Here is a 24,949-nt window from a genome sequence, read left to right as displayed (position 1 = left end):
TTGTGTACTAGCACACTCTGTGACTGTTCTTTTTTTTAACAAAGTGGCAACAGCTGGTCCATGTAGATGTGATGTCAACTGCACCACGGCCGCCTTTAACTCCAGGCCGCGGCCTTCGAAGTGGCAACGTCGTAAGTAGGGTTGTAACAGCTGTTTTGTTTGGAAGCAGCTAATGGTATTTATGTATTTACGAAAGCTTGGTTACTGGACTATGAAAATATTGACTCCGCTGTAAATGTACAGATATAGATCTTCAATTCATATTGTTTTGGTTTTAAATTCTGTATGTTTTATTTTCAATATTTTATTGAATTTATGTTCATAAATTTATATTTAAATCAATAAAGTGCGAATTATAGAGCTGATGCCACCTGTCTGCCATGTTATCTTATGTCTGACACTAAACAACCCTACTTACGACGTTGCCAATTCTACCAGGCCGCGGCCTGAAGTTAAAGGCGGTCACAACTTCCACTTTCAAAAGCCAACGAATTTGCTATATGCTGTGTTGGTTTAACTTACTGGTTTTAGATTACCAGCTGTTATCAAATGTTAATATTTATAATTAGCATGCTTATTATTTAAACACTTGTTTATTAATTCTAATAAGAGAATGTAAACAAAAGTTAGTGAGTTGTGCGTTGTCTTTTGACCAAAGAAGATGTTAAAATAGTTAAAAAGAAATTATGTAAAAGTTTGATTGTGTTTTTGCCGAAGCAGTATCGACACCTAGAAGCATCGGTCCCCATGTAAGTACATACTTTCATCGATTACTCATTTTTGCCAGTTTATTCGTTTCAGAATTGTTAAACATGACAAACTAAACGTCAAATAATCTAAAGCACGTATCTTTATACCCTCATGAACTTTAGTAGTAACCTTCATTATAGTTAAGACCTTCAGATATAATGGATAGTTGAAAGAATGAGTAATACATATATTTTATAGATTTGTACTATACAAAACCGTCCCTAAAGGATCTTCAAAAGAGACTTCGGCAATTGGTACGAGGATGAGGTGAGGAAGAGAGAGGTAAATAGAAAGAGAAAGAGGAGAGAGAGAGCCTCGCTCGACGAGAGGTGAGTTAGTCTAAACCATGAAGAGCTGGGCAACGTTACTAACCACTGCCGCGGCTGTGTGTGCAGGTAACTTAGTTAACTAACTACTAGCTGTAACTACCTTTAACTAATAGACTCCTATTGGGAAGAAACCTTATAGAGTGTTTGGGTGGTATAGTTATCGGGGGGTAAATGGAGTAGATAGTTTCTTTGGTGTTCAAAAAGTAATGGTACGGTTTTTCTGCAGAGTGTTTGGCAGGGAATTGAAACCGTGTTGATGTTTGACATTTTTAAAACTATATAGGTATTAAAGCTACCTATTTAGAAATAATTGAGACCAATATCTATTTACTTTAGTTGTTTCTGGTGAACCTTTTACTATGGAGTGACAACAGAAACGATGATTTTTGCTAGCTTACCTGCTATTACTGGGTAGGTTTTGTCATTCATATTTTATAATAAAGTAGACATTCCTTCTGTTTGGAATTGCTGTCACCAATTTTATATTGAAAAGTGCACAATCAAATGAGCTATTTATAGTGTGTGCTATTCAGAGTGCTTTAACTTAAAATTGCATCTTAATTTTTGTTACTGTAATGAGTAGTAGTGTACTCAATGTAACACACATAATGCCATAATTTCCAATTTTCCTTTCATTTTGGCTCGATTTGCGTATTTGACATGCATAATAAAAAAATTCATCTTTATCAGCACACCCCATCGATTAGGTATGACCACTTTCAAGCAAAATCTGGCTACAACTTTACCATTGAAAAGAGTTGTTTACTACTTTTTTAGATTTAGTGTATGGAAAGTATATACTTTACACATTATTGTTGTACCAACTATTTATGTTATACTTAAATTGGGTGTATTCGTTACTTTCGTATTCATTCATTTCGTCAACTTCTACCGAGTTTAACTCATCGTAGGTTCATGTAATTTGAATTAATGTTATCATGGTGTGTTACATAAACCAAATGTGTGTGTTAAGTCGTGTTGAAATGTCTTCATCAATAGCAAAATAGCATGGAATAGATGATTCAATTCCATTCAGTCTATTAGGGGGAAGGCCCTGTCACGTGGTAGGTAATTTGGTGTAAATTTAGAACATGGGAATATCCAGGTCCACCCTCTGAGTCCAGAGAATACAGATTCGATATCCTTGGTATATGTTTTCATGTATTACAGTGCTTGCTTACTGCTTGTGGAATATAAATTCAACAATTTTGTAATTTTTTTTGTAAGAGCTAAGTGTATAAAGTTCGCATGTTGTGTATTGGTGATATTGGATGTAGTTACAAAACATTTTGAACACATGAACTAGTATTTAGAAATCAGCAGTCATGCAAAATCTTTTTCCCCTACGGTAAACTGATGGAATTTTTTGTTTACACAACAACCACTGCATAAACAGTAACTTAACAGCGTGTTATCTTATTTATTTATTTGAAACCTAACATTAGTGAATGGAAACTTGCCAATGAGCAAAGATAATAATATTTGTTTTACGCTTTAAAAAAATATACATTAATAATTACTGACTTTGCGGCCATATTGGCACAATACATGATATCACAAGAAAAATTCTTTGAGGGTCCCCTGTTTATCTAGATCATAAAAGCAAAATGTTGTCTGGGTTTGGAACTTTGCACTCCACAAGTAATGAATTTATAAAGATCCACCAATTCAATAATGTTCCTTGGGAAAAAAAAGTGAATCTGATGTTATTCCACACGCCTGGGTTTCTTTATGAATGATTATAACGCTCAATTTGCTGTTAAAAGCTATAAATCGGAAGAATTCAGTAGTTTCTGCTTAAAAGTTTGAGAAGATAAGGCAAACGCTTCCACATGTACATATCTTAATAATTGACATTGGAATAAAATTAAAATTAAACTTATTTGTCAGTTAATTTTTATGAACTGATAATAAGACAATAATAGGTTTTTTACATACCTCAGTCAAATAGTCCAAAAATGGTATTGCTCAACAGCTTACATGTTTCGTTGCGAAGACAACATTATCAAAGCTTGCAACTCGTCAAAAACACATTTATGTGTTTTTGACGAGTTGCAAGCTTTGATAATGTTGTCTTCGCAACGAAACATGTAAGCTGTTGAGCAATACCATTTTTGGACTATTTGACTGAGGTATGTAAAAAACCTATTATTGTCTTAACAATATAGTCCAGGGGCCGAAAACATGAATTTTGAACTGATAATAAATCAGCCGTATGACTATCTGGTGTTAAAATCTATGGATCAACACTTTTTATCATGTGTCCATATTCATTGATTAAGGATTATGATGCAGAATTATGTTTAGAAAAATGCTTTATTACGAGGAATGCTTAAGTATTTAAACCTGTTCATTCCATGATTGGCGGCAAGACATACTTTGATCATAAATTTACATAATCTTTACAGTTTGTCCCCCGCCTTTATCACGGGGTTTTCCCGCCTTATTTACCGGCCGGTGGCACGTTTTCCTGGGACCGTAACGTGTTGAAACAACTTTTCCATATTAGCATAGATATTAGCATTGAATTTTAATGGTTGTTGGCTGGATACGATATATACGATGTATGATTTCCTCCTTTTTAAGTTAGATTTCATAACTTACTTTGTATTTTATTGTTTATCTTAAGTCGGAACTTTGAAGAAAAGAAGTGTGCAGTGATGAATTTTACGTTTTGAATTTAATTTTGAACAATTTAGAAAAGTACTAAAACAGAAGACCTGCTTTAAAAAAATTGAAGTTTTATGAGATGATTTTGTGAATTAACTCTCACAAATGGAAACCCAGCTGAACTTAGCACTTTAAAGTCCTCGTTGAGCTTTTGGTCTTTTATCCTTTGATGGATAGCATAAGCAGGAAAGATTTTAACTGGAAGAAAGAGTATGATTCTGAAGTTTCTGATATGGGTCCCTGAGAACTTTGCAATGTAGACCTTACTAATATTGGTTTAATGGTTGTTCTTTCAGTAATAAAGTAAATCTTCACTTATATTTTTGATAATAATTTAAAGACAGAAATATAAAAACTAGGGACAAAATGTATTCGTATATCTAACATAATTCATCCAAGAACATGTGGTCTAGTGAATAATTAATTGCACAAGAACTATGGATTTTGATCTTGAAGTCTCGGATTCAAATTCCAGAAAACAAGAATTTATTTTTTGCTATGTAATATTACCTGTTGTTATTGCTATGTAATCTTTGCTATGTTAGATTTGTTTTCTTTAATACCAACTTCTTAAGTTCCTCACAAAGAACTATGAACTAGATTCCTAATGAGTAGGTTTTCACCTTGACCAGTTCTCTGACTCATTTGTAGGAGTTACACGTTTATTGAACAACTCCCTTCATAAATAAACGTTGTCACAGTTGCGCCTTAGCCCTGGAACCGTTTAAAAGTATTTTATTATTTACAAATAAAATAAATGAATAGCTTACTCGTTTCTTGCACCATACAAGTATTAAATTAGAAGTGAGTAAAATTATTTCTTGCATCCTTAGTAATTACTTGGACTTTTGTTTAGCTTTCCCTTAAAAGTTTTTTTTCAATAGGGAACTTTTAAGGGAAAGCAAGTTCTGGAATAATCATGTATGGAAACAACATATTTTATAAATCCTGCACCATCATCATCCTCTGAGTTTATTTGTAATCTTTAGTAGGATTTACTTTAAAGGAGGATTAAGGTTTTGAAAACATAGTAATTTGTAAGTATTTTGTTTGTTTGTTAAGTTGTTAAAAAACACACTCCTAAACATCTAAAACAACTCAATTCGGAAGTCATGTGTAATTTATAGCTAACTGCTTGCTCAAAAGTCTGAAGATTAAACTACCTGTTGTTCTGTCAAATGAAATTTTGTTGGTTGGTTTCAACGTGAAAGGTTAATTTTTAAATATGAACCTGAATTATTGTAATATATCCTAACACGACTCTGTACAACCCTATTGGTGAGGAGAATTCACTTAAATATGCTGTAAATTAGTGACGTGTCCAGAGCATAATCTTAAAACACTTAACATTTAGAAAAGTTTAGTTTTAAAATCTTATTCGTAAAATCTCATTGCATCTTCACTAGTTGTCCATCCCCATAGGCCTATCTTCGTATTGTAACTTCATAGGTATGAATGATAGATACTAAAAATTATCTAAATATAATTCAAACTTATATTAGTATTAGTAACTTATATTCCGTAACTGTAAAACACAATAATTATTTTTACAAACTGTGCAAAAAGACTTATCTTTATCATTCTTATCTAGGAATAAGCTCGCTGATACTCATGATAAGTCCGAAGATTCTTTAATTAATAAATTAGGTATGCTCTTACATACTATTTATTGATAGCCTTTTGTCATTACTCAAATAAATTCAATACAAAACTAAATTTAATTATTTAACACCCATAACTTCATAATTTTCCCTTACATTCATCCAAGGTAAAGCCTATTTTTCAAATCAAAGAGGTTCTCGTGCGTTTCCATTCACCTTAAGACTTTGTACGTTATGATTAACGTTCCACTTTCTCCATTGCACTCCTTTCTCCTGTCCGTCAAAGACCGTTCTCCACGATCGTAGGATGCAAACAGCTGTTTATGTTTGATGCAAACAGCTGTTATGTGTTGATACGAACAGCTGTTTACTGTGGAATAACCCAGGCCACGCCCAACTTCCCCCTCATTGTTGACCAATTGTTGCGACATGAAACGTGTATGTAAACACTGTTTTGACCTCCGACCCCGGTGTTTCACAAAGTTGGATTGCGTTTTGTGTGAAGTTAACTGCAAAAAGTCAGGTTATGAGTAAAAGCTAACCCTTTCCATTTGGTTTAATTCATTGTTTATGTCTGTAATTATAAACAATCATAGATAAAACCTGATTTCGGTAAAATATTTATCAGATGGTGATATGATAACTACAGAAAGCAATTGTTATGTTGGTTTATTCTTTTTTATTCGATGAATATTTCTTAAATGGTGATCAATTATGGGTTTCTAGTAACTCTTTTCCAAAAACATATATTTATCACATTCATTTTTGGTAACTTGAAGCTTGATGTAGTTGAACCATTAAATTATAATAGCTTATATGCCCTCTTGCAAAACGAATTGTACTACTCAGTCTCAAGTAAAATGCATTTTATAATCAATCAAAAAGATTAACGTACTAAAAATATTTCTAAACCGGCAAAGCAGTGTTTAGGAATAGTCGTACAACGTTAGAACTCTTTGCAGAAACAATTGATCCATCCTTTTCATATTTTCCAATGAAACTTTCGACGAGTAACCAGTCAATTGTAAATTGGATAGAAACTCAAAACATGTAACCCAACACAAGCTTTTGTACCTGACTGAGCTTATCTCTTTTGTACATAGCTGTTTCATTCCCATTATTTTAACCAGAAGATTATGTGGCTGCAAAGTCTTGCAGTTTCAACTGCCAACAATGCAGTTCACTGTGACCTTGATCTTCTGGTTCGCTCCACCACTGCTTCGTTCCTCTCTAGATGGCATTGGCCAATCCTCTTCCTTCCTTTCTCTTCTTCTTGGAATCAATCATGGCAAATGAGCTATTTCTGTGACAAATTACCGTTATCTTCCAACGACAAAAGAATTCTTTGCTATGATTCATAACTGTTGGTCAAATATTTGTGCTATGACAAATTACAGTAGGTGTTTGAAACGATGTCGGAACTTGAAAATGTTTGACATAGTTTTTAAATAACTTTAGGTATACAGGTTTTCAAAATGTATTTTAAAAATTGGGTTTCTATGGTTGGAAATAGTATTGAAATTCTTCTTAGAGATACCACAGATGTGTGGGGTGTTTCCCCAACATGTTTTGAGGGATGGAGGATTTAATCCTCTTCAATCTTTGCTGTTTTCATTTCCCTTAACCATCACAATGACATTGCACTTTACCAGACATGGAAAAATCTTAAAACGAAAAAAATGTGTTTTAATTCTTACTATTTAAAATATCTTGATTATTTGATTGGAACAACCATTGATATAATGAACATAATCAAAAGCGATTCGTAGAAAAAGTTCTCATGGTATGCTTTCTGAGATTTTAATTACAATCTAAAGTCATTCTGGGACAAACCATTAACTGTCACCAGCAAATAAAGTTTTAGTAGTGCCCAATTTACCCAATTCACATCAAAAACCTTTTATTTCTGTACTGTTAATATCCTGGAATCGATACACATCAGAAAACCAATCAAAACAACTCAACATCATAAATCTAACCACCCAAACCCAGAAGTAGAATTTCACAAACTCCACCGTTAAAGTCTCCAGCACTTCATAGGCAGTTTGGATTCCTCATGACCCAGATACATTCGGAATCGAGTTGGAATTAGGAAGCTATCGGTTTGGGCAGCAGTGAGGCAAGACTTATATAAGATAGGCCTTGCTAGTGACCTTTGGCCGGTTATGTCACAGATTCAACTGGCGGCAACACGGATCATCTGATCTCCCGGTGACCTTGAAGCTCCGTTAGTTTACTTGAGTCATTAGGTTGCATCTGCTAACTGCGGCTGATTGTGCGGTGCATTTGATTGCTTGTGGCTTATTACTGTGTTATATTTGAATTGTCTTTAAAGGTTGCTTAGGTTAGGTTCTTCCTAGGAAGTATTCGTCGTTATCATAGAGGCTGCCTAATGCAAACATACAGAGAGAGTCATTATTTGAAGGATTTCAAACGAATCTAATTGCATCTTTTCTGAGATATAAATTCAAAGATTTACAACGATCGATATGTTTAATTAGCTTATAATATATAATGTCTTGTATAGTTTACATGACATTGGTGCATCATGTTAAGGTCACCAAACACTCTAGTTTTGGGATCTTCTTTTGGACAATGCAAGTACTCTAATAGAGCTCAAAGAAAGGAATTTTAGATTTGGTTAGAAATAATCAAATTTTTTTGTAGTATTTGGTGGTTTAAAGGCTCTACTGTATGTATTATACCTGTATGTATTTAGGATCATACATAAAAATGGATGACAAACCGAACAATACTTTCGATTAAGAAAAGAGGGCTTTTATGACTTTTTGGTTAATCCTTGGTATTTTTGGGGTGTTCTAGCCAACCTATTCCATGACTTGAGAACGAATAAATGAAAACATTTAGCTGAATTCTATAATCAGTGTTATAATTGTGGATATCAGAAACATTGTCCATCCAACAATAGTTTGATCGCACCAGTTGTATTTAAATGAGATTTGTTGGGATTTTTTATGTTCTTGTGATGCTCCTGTTGAACCAACCCTACTCAACTTGCAAGACAAGTCATAATCATTGAAAGAATCCTGGAATTAAATCTTTATTTTCATGCTAGCTGCCAGTGAGCCCCTGTGCTGACATTGTGTACTAATTTGTTTGTGCAAATAGGATTTTAAAGATAGTTTGGAGATCCCTAATGTTTGTCGGATGGTCCTGTTGGACAAGCCAACCTATCAACTAACCAACTCTAATTTTTGCAGAACTATTACCCGAATTCCACATTACAATTGATGTATTTTACCGTATCTTCTAGTGTTAGGTGGTCCATTTTTCAATAGTTTTAACTGCGCAAGGAGAATTTTAATGACATTTTGGTAATTCTTTATATTTTCTGGATGTTTTTGTTGTAACTGCTGACCTACCCAGCAGGCCGATGCTACATCCTGAGAGTCATTTACTAAATCCCAGATTTCAATGTTCATACTGCTACCAGAGCTACGTGATCCAATCACCAACAGTTTTGACTTCACAATGAGGATTTAGAAGAACGTTTCGTAGTTTCCAGTTGTTTGGGATGCTCTTGTTGAACCAGTCAATCCATCCATTAGTCACACATAATCAAAAGACAGATATCACTTAATCAATGTTTATCTACTAGCTACCAGTGGTAGATACTTCCTTCAACAATGGATTTGATTGCTCAAGGAGGATTTTGATGGCAGCATGTGATGATTTGTTATGTATTTTGGATGCCCCTTGTTGACCGGTCAACCGAACCAGGCTGATAGAACAAACTATAGCTGAATCACAGGATGTTTACTTTTTTCTTTAGCAGTGTTAGATGACCCAGTCAACAATAGCCCCGATTGCGCAAGGAAGATGCTGATGGCCGTGTGGTAATGCAGCAGACACAGGCGGAAGCCGGCTCCATATCCGAGATGTGACATTACATAAAGCCGCTGTAGAGTTGTGTAACACACATGCCTGGCTGGGGAGTGCCACGCGACAGCTCTCTCTTTCTCTAACACTCTGGGTTTGTGGGGATTTTAGGGTTTTGAAACTTCTCGGTGGGTTAGGTTTACAGGTTAGATAGAATATTGAACAGGTTAGATAGAAAACTTGGCCCAGATCACTTGCTGTCTAATCTCTAAATATGTATCCTCCCTGTCTTTAGAAACACAGAATTATTAAACACTCTCGATTTTAGTGTTTTTAGGTTCTTGAAACTTCCCAGAGGGTTATATTTATGGGATTGTGGGCATGTTATGGGTTTTTAACTTCCCGGTGGATCAGGTCTATGGGTTTGCGAGAACATCGTGCGAAAACTTGGCACAGATCACTTGCTGTTTAAGCTCTTCTAAATATTTATTTTCTCGTCTCTAGATTTTGGGTTATAGGGTATTTAAACTTCTGAGAGGATTAGGTTTATGTGTTTTCGGTATTTTAGGGGTTTCAAACATTCTTGTGGGCTAGGCTTTTGGGCTTGATAGAACATCCTGCAGAAACTTGGCAAAGATCACCTGCTTTAGGATCTCATCCTAATATTTATCCCCGCGTCTTGAACACTGTATTTTGGAGTTTAGGGTCTTGAAACTTCTCAGAGGATTAGGTTTATGGGTTCGTGAGCATTTTAGGGTTTTGAAACTTCCCGGTGGGTTAGGTTTGTGGGTTTGCCTGAACACCTGAAAAACTTGGTACAGATCACTTGCTGTATAAACTCTTCTAAATATTTATCCCCTATCTTTGACACTCTACGTTATCGGGTTATTAGGGTCTTGAAACATCCCGGAAGTTTAGGTTGGTGGGTTTTTGGGAATATTCTGCGGGATCTTGGCACAGATCATATCATGTATGACGTTTTGACGTCATACGCTGTGTCATCGAACTATTTGTCTAACATTATGGGTTAGTGGGGATTTTAGGGTGGCAAAAGTTCCCTGTAGGATTATGTTTATGGATTGACAGGAATATACTGCGGAACCTGTGCACAGTTCTTAAGCTGTAAAACCTCATTTAAATACTCTGCCATTCATCAAATTTTCATAAATTTTTGTTATTTCTCTCTGTTGGCGTTCGTCCATTATGAATTTGATAAAAAAACTTTGCACCTGTCAAATCTGAAGAAAAAGTAAAACATTTCTGATCTGCAAAAATATCTTAGATGCTTGTTATTAGAGGGAGTATCTTAGATGACTTGAAAGCTTGGTACTTAGCACGTCAAAAAATAAGTAAAACAGACAAGGCGAATTCTTTTAAATTAAATAAGTATACAAACCTAGATATACACTATGTTATCTTTAATGAAAACAAAATAAGTTTCAATAAATACCCAACTTCGTTAAAATAAATAAATGTCCATTAAAATTCACCCAGTGCACCCAGGAAGTTTAGGAAATTCCCAGGAAATTTACTGACCTTTCAGTGACGAAACCTAATGATCCTGGAATGTTACAAAACATGCCCCGTGGTTAGCCTAGCAATCCTAAAAGGGTAATAGGCAATTCACCTGCTTTAGATATTTATTCAATCGAAATTCTTTCACAGTGGATTATTAAAAGCCTGATTTGTTCACGACCCCAAAATCAACCCAGGGCTATTTATGCTGAGAAAATGTCCGGCTTTGGCAGGATCACGCCTTACTACGTAACCAGATCGCCTCACTTTCTCTCAGCGAAATGTTCCAGGAGAAAGTAAAATGGTGGACAGTCGGTCACCAGTTGTATACGGAGCTTTGTAATTCACTGACTAGAATGATTGCTGGAGCTTTGATATGGTTTGGAGACTATGGTTAGATATTAAAACCACCACCAGGTAATGGTTAGATCTGTAAATTTCTTGGTTCACAGATTTTGTCAGTTAGTGTTTCAAAGGTTTACAAAATGAGTATGTGTTATGTGTGTTATGTGTTGGAGCATGGTCATTGCCATAAGGGGGGAATTAGTGGAACCAAGTAGAATGAAAAGAAGTACCTAAATGTATTGAATTAAAGCCCAACTCTTTGCAACATTTCTCTGTCTTAAAAAGATCTTTTGGAACGACGATGTTTATTAACCCAACTAAAACTACCTGACGAAGCTGTTGAGTTTTAACATAGCCAATAAATATCCTTAGATTTGGACTTTGTAGCATATTGAGAAGAACTCAAACAGGGTTTAAAAGGTACGATTTCTTCTATAACTACTTTCTTGGCTGAAAACGTGTCATTTAGGGAAAGAATATTTTCTAAAACTAGCTCAAAAAGTTCATGGATTGTTTGTGTGTTTCCTAATAATTTTAACATTTGGGAAAATCTAAATCAATTACAAAATATATTTACACAATTTTGAACACTACATGATCATAAAATTGTAAAACACACAGGCACCGTATGATATATAATCTTATAAATATTAATTATTGTTTCATTTACCTACATCTTCAAAAGACTTGAAATCATGAGTTCATCTATGGCTAAAAAAATGGAAGACCTTCTTCACAATGCAATGTTCAATTTTCAGCAAAACCGTCTGGCAACTATTTCTGCATGACTCATTCACAATCTACATTTAGCAATGGAGTGGTTTAGGTTGAAAACACCGTCTTCCCGGTACCAGGTCGGTTACCGGGTCTCTTACAAAACTGACGAATAGAAATTGCAACCGGGAGGTCTGGAGCAAGAACTCATTCAAATCAGCTGTTGGCCAACAGCAGCTTAACAATTAACAAGTGAAAGCAGACTGTGGCTAACCGAGCCATTTCTCGTGTTGTTTCCAAGTAGAGATAACCCAATGACTCAAAAACTAGACGAGTCTGCGGTGGAAGCGAATCTCATCAGGTTAATCTGGTTTTGAAAGAAGTTTTCCGTTTAATTTGTTACCGAATGAAATATTTAGAGTTGTTCAACATTTGTTGGTGTAAAAGATAGATAACCTATAGCCCGTTTAAAAGTTAGTGGTTTGAGGGTAAGTTAGTTCTCCCTCAACTTTTTGCTTAATGTTTATGTTGCTAAACAGCTGTTTAAAGTTTTAGGAAGCCCCAGCTGTCGAACTATTGTTTTAATACTTTGATTAAATGTAGAAGATTTCTTTCCCTAAAACCACCTAAATTTTGTGATCGCTATAGCTTTAATCTATTGCTTTACGTACAGATGACTTAAAGATATAACAACTATATCTACTTGTAATTGTATATATGTTCTGCTCCCTTCAGTCTACATAATATAGATTTCATACAGCTTTGTATTTTATGGTTTCTTTGACGTTATAATGAAGTGTGTGAAAACAGATATGCTTGCTTTACTAAGGTATCGATCACTGTATCTCTCTGGTTTTTTAACAATAATAATAACTTCTTGATCAGCATCATACGTGTTAATGAATTACCTGAAAAAAAGATATAAGTCTAATAACACTTGTAATAATATATTTACACCTATACTGTTGACTACCAAAACGGTAAATAAATATATATAAGAGATTCGCCTATTGGGTCTAATGATGATTGGAGAGTCCAATCGAAATCGATCACCACTTATCTTTTATATGTATTTACCGTATTGTCAGACAACAATATAAGTGTAAATATATTATTACAAGTGTTATTAGACGTATATTGTTTTGTTTTTTTAAACAATAATAAGTCGGCTTTTTAAGTTTTACCTAAAAATTAATGACCCAAAGAAATTATATTCATGCGGATTATATATGGATTTCACTATTATAAGTGTTTTGCCCAAGGCTACTAAAGTTTTTAAAATATTTGTAATAAAATTTACTTTACACTCTGCTTTTAGCTCCAAAATATCTCTCTCAAGAGATACCAACCACAAAAAATACCAATATCTGTGGATATGATTAAAAATCACAAGTAAGGAATATGATTTATATAATGCGAAGGAGGTAAAATGAGGCGATAACAAATAAATATTTCTAGTGCTATTCAGGGAGTTTAGTACTTATTGCCAACAACTGTTTTTTTTCATTTCCTAGGTTTGTAAAACTTCCGCCTAATAAGCTACGATCTTATGCCATCATCTGTACACATTAGATATTACACATTTCGAAACATCATTGTGTCCCAAAGCAATCGGTTGCACAAGGAGTGTGGGTGTCTCATTATTCAGGAAGCAGACGATAACTTTCTACTTCGGCCAACGAAAGTGAAACGTTCGACATTGAACTTCTACTTTGAGGCCATCGAACCACTTTCAATCGTCTACAAAGACTTAGGTTCATGGTAATTATGTAACTTGTAGTTGTGTTCGAGGCACACAAATTATTAGATGACAATAACATATTGGTAGGATGAAGGAGGAGAACAAAAGATATTTGCCTTTTTTTGCAAAAGTAATTGGTTTTGTCAAATTTTGGGATTGCTTCTGTGCTATAGTTTAGGTACATTGTATACGGTAGATGGTTGGAATTCCTAAACATAGCAAGAGATTTTTTCAATGTCTAAAATAGCATTGTGGGGTCTTCTTACATAATCTTCTCTTTAATTTTCTCCTATCTTCTATTCTCAACCACAGGGAGCACTTTGCGATCATGCTCATTTAAGATGGAAAACTCAGTCCATAAAGTAATTATTTATTGTGTAACCGTTGATATGCAAGATGAAGAGCCAACTTTTGAAAGCTTAGTCAGAAATGTGTAAGGCCTATAGCCTGGGAGGGGCTATACAGATTGTGCTGTACTATGCTAATGATTTTGATTTACCAGTGAGTATGCGAATATTTCCTATTGAGTATTTTATTTATTAAATTGGTAATCAATATAGAAGGCAAAAATAGTTAATGAATAAGAAACTAGTTTTTACATTTACACAATCCCTCCGGTTTTAATTTTATATTTCATAACAAATATGCTACATCTTCAAAACTTAAATGGTATACTGTATGATTTTACACTATCAAGTCAAAGCTATTACACAAATACAACATGATTACCGTCCACCCCAACCGATTGTACCATCAATGTTCTCATTGGAAACCTCATTATATAACAATACAATACCGAATATATTGGTTGGGAACCATAACTACCATGCCTGAGAGCCCAGCCAACCTTGAGAGAAGACAATGGCTATAAGAGACTATGGAGGCAGAATTAGCTTCAGGCAAGTGCATTGTGGTCGAAGGCCGTTGAGAGCTCATGTGTGATAATGAAGAAGCTATAAAAGACAGGCATGTTAAAAAACGATGTTTGCAGCCTCCATATTTTTTTAAGTCTGTTCAAAAAGTAATTTAATAAATTTACAGCTTTTGTGGATGGAGGTTTCCAATACAAAGTCGGTTGGAATAATAAAAGATCTTCCAGAGAGACCTATTAGTGGATTTCCCAATAGGGAAGCTATTACAGTAGGTGCATGGAAGTACTCGGTGTGGTATTCTCTTTTATATTTCTTTGCCTAAAAGGTAGTCCTGCGCCAACTGGTCTCCCCATGATCAAATTGATATTTGAGATTTGAAATGGTGTCTTCAGTACAGAAGTCTAAAACTCTTACTGTTCTTGTAGTACTAGATTAACCGCGCTCGATCAACCTTACAAATGTTCTTGTAGCTAAACAAGAATAATTTAATTGGCAATCTTTACAAACCTCAGAAAGCATAAGCCTTTTAATCGTGAAAAACCAAAATTGTTACCCTTACACAATTTGATATTCATCACAGTTATGTGATAAATTTAAAAAAATCCCAATTCTTTTGTGTTTTCAGAACGGGAATTGAAGTAAAAAATAAACAACCCTTTGATACTTTGGCACCTCCCAAATCAGTTCTCACTTAGACAGTAGCTGATGCTGTCTTAAAATAATTACGGTTATTGTTTAAGCGAATATGGGGCAAGGAAAGTGAAATAAACCAATGAATAAAAGTGATCAAGTGCTAACGTAACACAACCACAACATGAATATATGAATGCTCGGCGGATATGACATCGTAGTTGATGCATACCAATGATGAGTACAGTTAGGCATTCATGTTAGAGGTTAGTCAACTGTCATTCAACTGAAGCAATCAAAATGCAAATACCACACCATGTAACGATGTAAATACCACACGTGTGGATTTATCATTCTAATTGTCTGTAAGCATAAGTTCTGTCGATCTTTGCAAGTGTTTTTACATGTGGATACCTTTACATAGGTATACTCAACATAATACAATGTTTATTGCAAACATGTGGTTGTGTCCAGAAAATTTCAGACTATTACGATATTATGATTTAGTTAATGTGGATTCAGGATTGTTTGTCTAGCAGATGCCGATTTATGGTCTACGAAGTTGATTGTTGAGGAGTAATTAATTATCGATCTCTTAGTTTGAGTAACCAGTAGATACCTTTCAATGGTTAGTTTTGTGGCGTGTTTAGGAATTTCGAATTTCCAAACTAAATAGTTTACAGGATTGTTTGTCTAGCTGGTATCCGTCCATGGTCTTTTTGTGTTAAGGTTCAGGATTTTCTTCATCAGATAGCAATTCATGACCCTTTCTGATTGTGCTCTTAGATAATGCATAACGTATCTGTCAAACTTTTTGTCCAGCAGATACCTAGATAGCAGATAGGTTGTGGGTTGCCAGCCTAATAAAGAAATGTTTGATTTGTGTTCTTTATTGGCCTTAACCAACATAGGTCCCCCAGCAGTACAGTGCATAGAGTAATCTAGAGTCCAGTAGATATCCACAGAGTATCAAGTATCTCCGTCGTGTCTCTCGGCGAGAGATCTGAGGCGGATCGTGAAATGTTAATGGTCAGTTGCTGAGAAACTGGATGTGGTCGTGAGTCCCTCTCTCTAACCAAGGATATCCTTCGATTTACCGCGAAATTGAGCCGCAAATGAGACCAATACTTTTCCTTTGCCGCTAATTAGAATGAATGGCGTAGGTGTACGTATTTTGTTAGGCTTGCCTTTCTATCGCTTTTAATCTATATAAATAAAATTAGAGTTTTGTCTGTACATTGCTCAGAATTATATATTTTTAGGTTATTTTTACGTCTTATACATTAAATAAGCAGAAACGAGTCTTATCTCAATTTCTGTCTGTCTGTCTGTCTGTCTGTCTGTCTGTCTTTCCCTTTGTCTGTAACACTCAAGATGGCATTTTACGCTATCTTCTCCTGGAAAACGAGAGTACCTATCAAGATCCAAGTCATTTTAATGTATTCACTGGATTGGCGAGATTGTCTTTAGCCATTAAAATATGGCCTCAATACTTTGTAAATAATATTACGAACATTCAAAAATGTAGTTTTGTGCGATTTATGTCAAGTTTTCGTCCAATGTTTATTGCATAATCATCTATGAAATAACGAACAGCTGTTCGGATCAAGATTATTTTTCCTAGCTGTCACTGATATGTTTACAAATGATGTTTACAAATACCGCAACCTTTTTCAATCACGTTTTGAATGTAAGTGATTAAAAACGTTTTTCTTACATAACGGATTTAATTAATCGAAAGTGCAATAATATAGTGTAATAGTGTAACCGTGTAAATGAAATTAAATAACTAGGCATCATCCAGTTCAGGAACCAGAGATTCTTTGTGTATAAATTGTTCTTGAGTTTTGATAACCAGAAAGAATACCTTGAATCAGTGTTGTATACGGCTGGGAAACTTTAAATTTAATAATGATCGTCGCCAATGGCTTAGAAATATGGTTTCCACTCATTGACACGGCGCTTCAATGGCGGTTGTGTAAAGTGGTAAGTAAAAAATCACAACTGCAGTGGTTGATTGTAACAATGTGTTATTTTCTGTTCCTACCATTGACTATATATATATATATATATAGTCAATAGTACCTACTCACCGTGTGATGCAATCGCTGGACCATACAGTCATGCTCTTGGGTACGTACGCCTACCCAATTATTCATAACAAACTGTTCGACGACGATCCTTGATACCGGTACTTTTCCCTAGAATACACGGCCTACCTACTTAAGAAATAAAATTACAAACGTCCAAAACCCCAACGTTGTGTGATTTTTGTCACATTTCCTTCTAATGTTATTAGATAGCCTTTACCAATCATTGTTTAGAGAATAGGTACGTAGGGCCTAATCTATTAAATAACAAAAAGTTGTTTGTATGAGGTTGTTTTTTTTTTTAAACTGACACAGATAAGTTTACATTAAAAGTTGTTTACAAATAAAGCAATTATTGGGAAATAACTTTGATTGCCGTTTTAAAACGTTTTACGAGAAAATCAAAAACCAAGAGATCAATAACCTCGGGACTTGATTAACTCATATAATTGGTCGGCTGTACTATAGTTCTCAACTGTGAACGTTGGTTTTTGGTACCGGTTCTATTCCTTAGAACCGTTGGTACTGTTGGTAGTAGCAAGAATCATTTTTAAGTACCAACACATCACTGTACTTTACAAATTAGTTATCGTTGGTGTTGCACCTTATTTATAATTACAGGCGTATTCAATTTAATTGATGTCTTAACTGTACAATTTTTGCTTTTTCTTTCTTGATTCCAAAATGTTAGTTTAACCATAATGAATTGTTTAAACGCTTTACTTTGTTTATGTATCAATAGTTAGTGGCCTATTTTGGTAATATTTACTATAAATTACCAATCGTCTATACCAGGGTGGCTGGACCACCCTGGACCAGTCGTCTTCATTTCATATAGTAAGCCGTCATTTCGGGTCATCATCGGTCCAAGCAAATATACATTGTTATGATGAAATTTGATGACATTAACAAAATATTTTAGATACTAATTTTACAAGTACTTTGTTATGCTTAAAGCGTAGCAAACCCCCTAATTAAGTTCTGTATTTTTGTGTGTATGTCTGTTAGTAAAGCATTAATGTCCTTATTTCTCAGTGTTTCACGGAAAGGACAAAAGTACCTTTATAATGAAAATGCCAACACGAATAAAGTGTTAAATTGGGAGGTTGAAGTAGTACCTTAAATACTTTTAACCATTGTGGAAGGTAACTTTCAATTATAGGCCTACATTAGGGCTATGCCTCATAGATCTATAAAGCATTTTTTAGTTTAATCATTGGATTTAACATATGGACCAACACGACCCAGGTTACATTTAATTTCGAAGCATTTGTTTTGGCTTGAAACTGTCAGTTACTGTATTTGCGAAGGTTTATATACTGTATAATAGTTTTGCCAGCATATCTGAAAATATGCAAACCAAATTCTGTTCTTAATAAAAAGGTTTCAATAACTGACTACAATAAGATCCCCGTGCGTAGAACGGGCACACAGCTAGTTGTTTGAAATTTGGCTAGGGAAGAGCCATCAAAATGGGAAAGAGTTCTCTCTTGTTCAAAGAACGTTCATATTCACACTTGAAAAAAATGAACATTTTACTGTTGCTATTACAATTTTCATTGAGGAAGGTTTCAGCTAGGTTCTTGTGAAACATCAAATCTTAGCCAGAGTAGATCCGTTACCAACTGTTTTTATGTTGCTCAGATTCTATATCGAAATCTTATTCAAAAATATAATATTCAACACATTTTTAGTTTACCCTCAATACAGAAATTCAAAAAACAGATGCTTGTTTTACTGCACACGATTACCAATGAAGAGGCCGAAACTTTGATCAGACCTAACCTTACTTGACCCTGACTAAACAATCCTTGACCCTTCGACCCCCTCGCCCTCACAATGTCTCCTGTCTTAGATTGCACTGGCTTTGGTTGTCGTCGCCGACATTCTCTTATCCGCTAAATGATCAAGTTAAATTAACAAGGCTTAAAAACCTTCCCAATTTTAGTGTGTGCCCTCAATTTGCTTAGACTGATAACAGCCAGGCCTACGCACAGGCACCTGCCCATGTAGGCCTATCCCATAAGTAAGGCAAATTTTATTTTATTTTAGAAATATTGTACTGTTAGTTGTATAGCTACTCTCTGTTTTAGTTTACATTCTTGGGATAAATAAACGTTTTTCATTTTCATTTTTTTTTTCATTTTCGTTTCATTGAAGTACTACTCTAACAAAAATATCCACAAAGCGAACCTTTCGCTCTATTTCCATCTTCAACCGTCGGTTTTTAATATGTTTGGAATTCTATTGACTAAGTTTGTGTTAGAGTGAAATGCGATTAATAATAAATAATGTCAGGTTTATAATTTATACTCAGTTTTTAATCAACTTTGAAATGTTCTGGTGAATTGAGCAAGTTCCATGCTAGTAAAACTAAGAAGATCCTAGAGATGGCAACAGTGGAAAAAGTAGTTGACATTATACAACTAAACATCCAACCTAAAAACGCTGAATACACATGTTCACTTTTATTCATATACGCTTTTCGAAAACTCTTATTTCAAGATAGTCTGACCAACCTAAATGTTATTTACCCTTCTTTGTGTTGATTTGTGAAATATAAGCTGTGTCCTATAAATAATGAAACTCGATCATTTGACTGGAAATGGTATGTTACAATTCATAAATCTGTTTAAATGTTTCTTCGAAATGTGTGGTAAATGAATTATATTTTTCACTATGAATTCAGGTGTCATATGTTACATTATATTTCTATCACCCTATCAATGAAATATTTTTGATTTGGAATATGCCCAAAAATAATTAAATTTTTGTTTTATGTTCCAGTAAGCAGCCAGAAGTCCAACGAACAGGAGGACCCATGCAAGGTCAAGTTCAGGGTGGTGGCCGACGCGACGTATTGTGACAGGTATTGGGAATGTGTGAATGGTCAGCCAGAGTTGTACGACTGCCCCAACGGTCTGGTGTACGCTGGGAAGAACCGTGGAGTCACTGAGGGCTGCGACTACCCATGGAGAGCGAACTACTGCGAGGACAAGACACAAGCAAGTCAGTATATTACTCCAAAACACTTATAGACATATATATATATATATATACTTATATATATACTTATATATATACTTATATATATACTTATATATATACTTATACACATATACTTATAGACATACCAGAAACATAAGAACCCTGGGCCTTTTCGAGCCGCGCAGGTTTGAAGGGTACGTCACACCTACCGGCGCGAACCACGTTTCGTTTCTGCGCAGGTTGTTTTGTTCTTGGGATGTCTATAACCCACAGTAGAGAGAGTATAGCTTCCTCTTGAAGTTACTAGTTTGATTAACACAAAACGATACTATTAACTTAAAACTATTACTACTACTATTGAGCTTGAAACTAATGTTAGTATCCCCAGTGGACAAATAACTATGGGGAGGGACAAAAAACATCCGAAGGATCAGTAGAACGTTCCCTCACATCACGTTAGTTGAGAAATAATAAGGTGCTCACCCAACCAATAATTAACCTGAACGAATGTGTTTGGGTGGATTCAAGTCAATGGATAAGTCTGTGAGATGACGAGAGATATATCTCAATCTAAAAAAATTCTATAAGTACATTCTATCACTGAGACTGACATCAGTTTCTCTCCAGGATAAAGTTTGAAGTATTTCTCCAACGTCCTTATACCTCCACTCCATCATGTGAATTAGAATTGAGATTTGCCCTTAGACCATTAAAACTTAATTCTGCCAACAATAGTTGTGATGATTTTAATAGGCTGTCCTTAATTGTTAGGCTTTTATAAGTCCTAACTTAGACAAACCTATACGTTAGTTATACAAACTGATTCTTAATTCGTATTCACCTAAAATTTGCACCATCATAGTTGTCTTAACTCAATAAGGCTATCAAGTTATTGAAAATATATGAACAGAAATGTATCCTACGAAGATTTAAAAGTTGCAGTCATTATTTTAAGATTATCTCTGTGAAGTATGTCCAATTTTAGAGAATCAAAGGGTGTGCCACCACAAGATTGATAACTTTAAGATGCAATATTTTGCTTCTTATTGTGACAGGTATTGGGAATGTGTCAACGTTCCCAGGCTCGTCTCACAGTTTTTGAAAAAAAAACTGTGAAAAAAAACTGTGTGTGTATCAGCTGTTGTCTTTCAGCTCTACTTTGATAAACATACATAGTAATCATGCAACATAAAATCTTAGTAACCTTCATTCTCTAACTCTTCCTCAATATCTTTTCCCTAGACGGACCTATCGGCAGAGAACACTGTGACTGGCTCTACGGTATCTTCGGCCACGAGACCTCCTGCACCCGGTACTGGACCTGCTGGAATGGAACAGCCACCGAACAACTCTGTATTGGAGGACTCCTTTACAACGAGAACACTCACTCTTGCGACTGGCCTGAGAATGTAGACGGCTGTCAGAAACATCGTGAGTAGTTGAACAGCTGATCAAATGATCAGCTGATTTGTAAAGTCATGGCTAAATGGTCAGTTATTTCGCTGCCCTTGAGCGAATTTTGGGGTTAAAGAGTCATATAAATATGGTTATCAAGGTGCGCTACCTGTTAAATTTTATAAACGAGGGTGGATTTCTACAGAAAAGGCTTTTGAAATTGAACCATAATGAGATATTGAACCCACCTAGAGATATTGAAAAAGTATCAACAAACTCTGTAGCTTTCAGACATAACCTGCTTCATATGCGTCCGTATTATGACTCTATGAGTGAGCTATATAAGAACACTTAAGACCTTTAAGAAGTAAATATTAAAAATTAAAATGAACATTTCTCTTTATTGAGGCAAACATAGTAAGTCATGTTGCTCTCTTTTAGTTAACATACAGCACATTAATATTTACTTTATTTAATTTTCATTTCCATCAATGTTTACTTTAATATTTGCTTTCATGCTGATATACATTTGTAGAGCCCTCTAATATTCTAATATGCTGATTACTCAAGAGGTTTTCAGCATTTACAGTACGTGATGAAACATAATTAATCTTACGGGGCCACATTTATCGATATTTTGACATTTTTTTGAATGACATCTCATTATTAGTCTAACTTTTGACCCTTAAATGACCTTACTGCTAGTGGTTAACCTGAATAAATCTTTTTGTTGAATAGTAGGAGGAGGATTTTCATTGGTTTGATCAAACAATAAAACGTTTTACGTTATTGATTTTTAATTACTCAATGTTAGATGCTAAATGCTTAGGGAATGCTAGATTATAATCAAAACACAATTAAACGCATTTAATGTGCACTTAGACCTGACATAATACATAAGATAATTTACCTTCAAAGCTTTTCGCTATGACATGTGATCAAAATAATTGAAATACGTATTCAAAACTGCCTTAATCTTTTACCGGGGGGGGGGGGTGGATCGAGAGTAATGTTATATTTATACCCCAGGGATGATAACCTCTCTTTATTTGATGAACAAGAATATGTCTAATAGGACGATCTCGTATTCTGTATGATGGAGCCTCCTGTTCCTCCGTCGTCCTGTATTCTGGCCAATGGTTTAAGGCCCTGGCCAGTCCCAGGAAGGTGCGGGTTCAGAGGACAGGTTCCATTATACATACTGTAGCCTTCGTTAATTGGTTTCCACCTTCCTGTAAAACCTTTACCCTACTATATTTTATGGATGGATAAAAGTCTATCAAAGTCATTGTTTTTCTTGTACTGCAAGTCTATACAACCATTTACAACAGTCATAACTAGTAACAACCATTAAAAATTTATGTTCTTTTTCTTAGCCCTCTGCAATGACGACGCCAACGGCAACGTTCCCTTGGGCAAATCCTGCAACCGCTACTGGCAGTGCCAAGGAGGATACCCCAGACTGCAGAGATGTCCTGCCATGTTGGTCTTTGACAGGAGATCTTTGAGATGTGTCGTTCCTCCTACGGAAGATTGCGAGGTATTTATACATCCTTTAGATAGGTGTAGGTTTAAAATAAAACGAGGACACCTGTGCGAAAATTGTGCCGTTTAATAGGGTAAAAAATGTTGTTTCTGATGCAAAATTAATCCAGTGCAATAGATATTTACCTTTTCAAGATTACGTTTGTTTAAAACTGTTATTCGGTGCATAAAACAACTAGTCAACAGTGCATTTGTTCATTTTGGATCCACACTATACAGTGATTTACCTCACTCAATCAGGTTGGTTAATAAAGGTAGCCTGTTTAAAATTCAATTTCATAAACGTATCACCTCTTGCTTACAATTTTAACTGTGGTTAAGCAATTAACTATAGGATCAGCTGTTACATTAAAGTTCACATTAAAAACTGTTATAAAGGAAGCTTTTCAGTATCACTGGATCTTTAAAAACGAGAAATAAATCAAACCCGGGGGGGGGGGCAAAGCCTTAAAGGAATTTACCATTTTCAGTTACCGTTCGCCCCTCTAAGAGATCATTAGCTTTACAATAACAATTCTATCGTAAAAGTTAAGTAGGACAGGTGAAAAAGAGATGTTACTGACAATTGTCTAACAGATTTTTACATCTGAAAGACTTTCATTATGGCAAACCCATGATGGTTGATGGTAGTGTCCGTTTCAAATTTCCATTGAAAAAACGATTACTTTGTATAACAGTTTATTGCATATTATATGTCTCGGTGGACCTAAAATATCATAAAACTAATTTTAATAACTTATTGACTAAACATATGTTTGAAAATGTACAGAGATATTATTGTCAGTAAATATAAGTACGTGACCTTAAGAACAAGAAGGGAATTTGGTCACAGTAACTTGAACAGATCACTAACAATTACTACTAAATATAAAACATAATTTGAAAACTGAAAAGTGTAGCAGATTAGAACAAATATTCAATTATGTTCAATACTAAGGTTTAAGGTTTAACATTAATACTCCCTGTCAGATTTGCAGTTGGTTTAGTAATGAAAGCGATTTATTTCAGTCCCTAGGGCCTGGACTCAAATCTCATAAATAAGAAATTGCTTAGGTATGCTGAAATGCTACGAACTAGTAGTTAAGTTTATACAAAGTCTTTTTGTTTGGGAATCGTATCTGTTTTGGTTGATGCTCCTCCATGAAAATACTCAACCAACAATGCTTCTTTTACGCTTTGTAGTAAACCAATAACCATTTTTTCCAGGTGCCAACGACACCACCACCCCAACCAGGCGATCTCGAGGAAGACGGAGAACAAAACATTCCTCAGCAGTTGCAGCAGCGACCTGCTAGAGTTCAGCAACAGCAACAACAGAATCAGCAACAGAATCAACAGAACCAAAATCAGCAACAGAGTGTTCCATTCAACCTGCCACAAGGGGCGGTCCCCATCCCCGTTAGAAACAATAGGCCTAGAAACTAAGTTTGTTGCTCAGACACTTAAAACACCGGTTGATTAGATAACATCAGTTTTAGACTACAAACCAGCCATTGTAAGACTGTTGTTTCAGACGTTTGCCCTGCCAAACCACCAAATAAGAAAATTTGTCTATTTTTAAGTTAGGATAAGGTTTAATGTAAGTTTATATTAAGGATCAAAATAAAAGTCTTAGTTTATTTAAGGTTGAGTTTTGCTTACCTTTGTCTGGAAATAGGGGTTGGCTTATTACGTTTTGATCAGTTGAAAAAGTACAGACAGGTAAAGTATTAAGCAAAAATAAGACTTAAGTTAAAATAATTACATTCCCAACCAAAAATGTCTTCACTTTAGGTGTGTCAAAATGTACACACAATGATTGACTTTGTCTTATAACATTTGATGGATGTCTGAAGTTTAGGGATGAAGTCTGGTTCTATATAGGTGCCTTGTGAAGAAAATATATATAGATATTTACTCCACCACTGATAAGTACACCCAATAA

General features: G+C 35.0%; 1 protein-coding gene across 1 annotated transcript; it reads left to right on the top strand.

Moving 5' to 3' along the window:
• Positions 1–1,034: 1,034 nt before the first annotated feature.
• On the top strand, positions 1,035–24,649 carry LOC128992162 (protein obstructor-E-like). Its single transcript, XM_054415602.1, has 5 exons — positions 1,035–1,145; positions 19,885–20,106; positions 21,328–21,516; positions 22,857–23,020; positions 24,232–24,649. The coding sequence occupies exons 1-5, from the start codon at positions 1,097–1,099 to the stop codon at positions 24,448–24,450; spliced, it is 843 nt and encodes a 280-aa protein (XP_054271577.1). The 5' UTR covers positions 1,035–1,096; the 3' UTR covers positions 24,451–24,649.
• Positions 24,650–24,949: the final 300 nt, after the last annotated feature.

The sequence above is a fragment of the Macrosteles quadrilineatus genome, unplaced genomic scaffold (genome assembly GCF_028750875.1).
Source record: "Macrosteles quadrilineatus isolate MER2022 unplaced genomic scaffold, UCM_ALF_1.0 Scaffold_4__1_contigs__length_99947679, whole genome shotgun sequence".
Taxonomy (NCBI): domain Eukaryota; kingdom Metazoa; phylum Arthropoda; class Insecta; order Hemiptera; family Cicadellidae; genus Macrosteles; species Macrosteles quadrilineatus.
The sequence above is the reverse complement of the archived record's forward strand: the minus strand, read 5'-3'. Positions and strand labels throughout refer to the sequence as shown.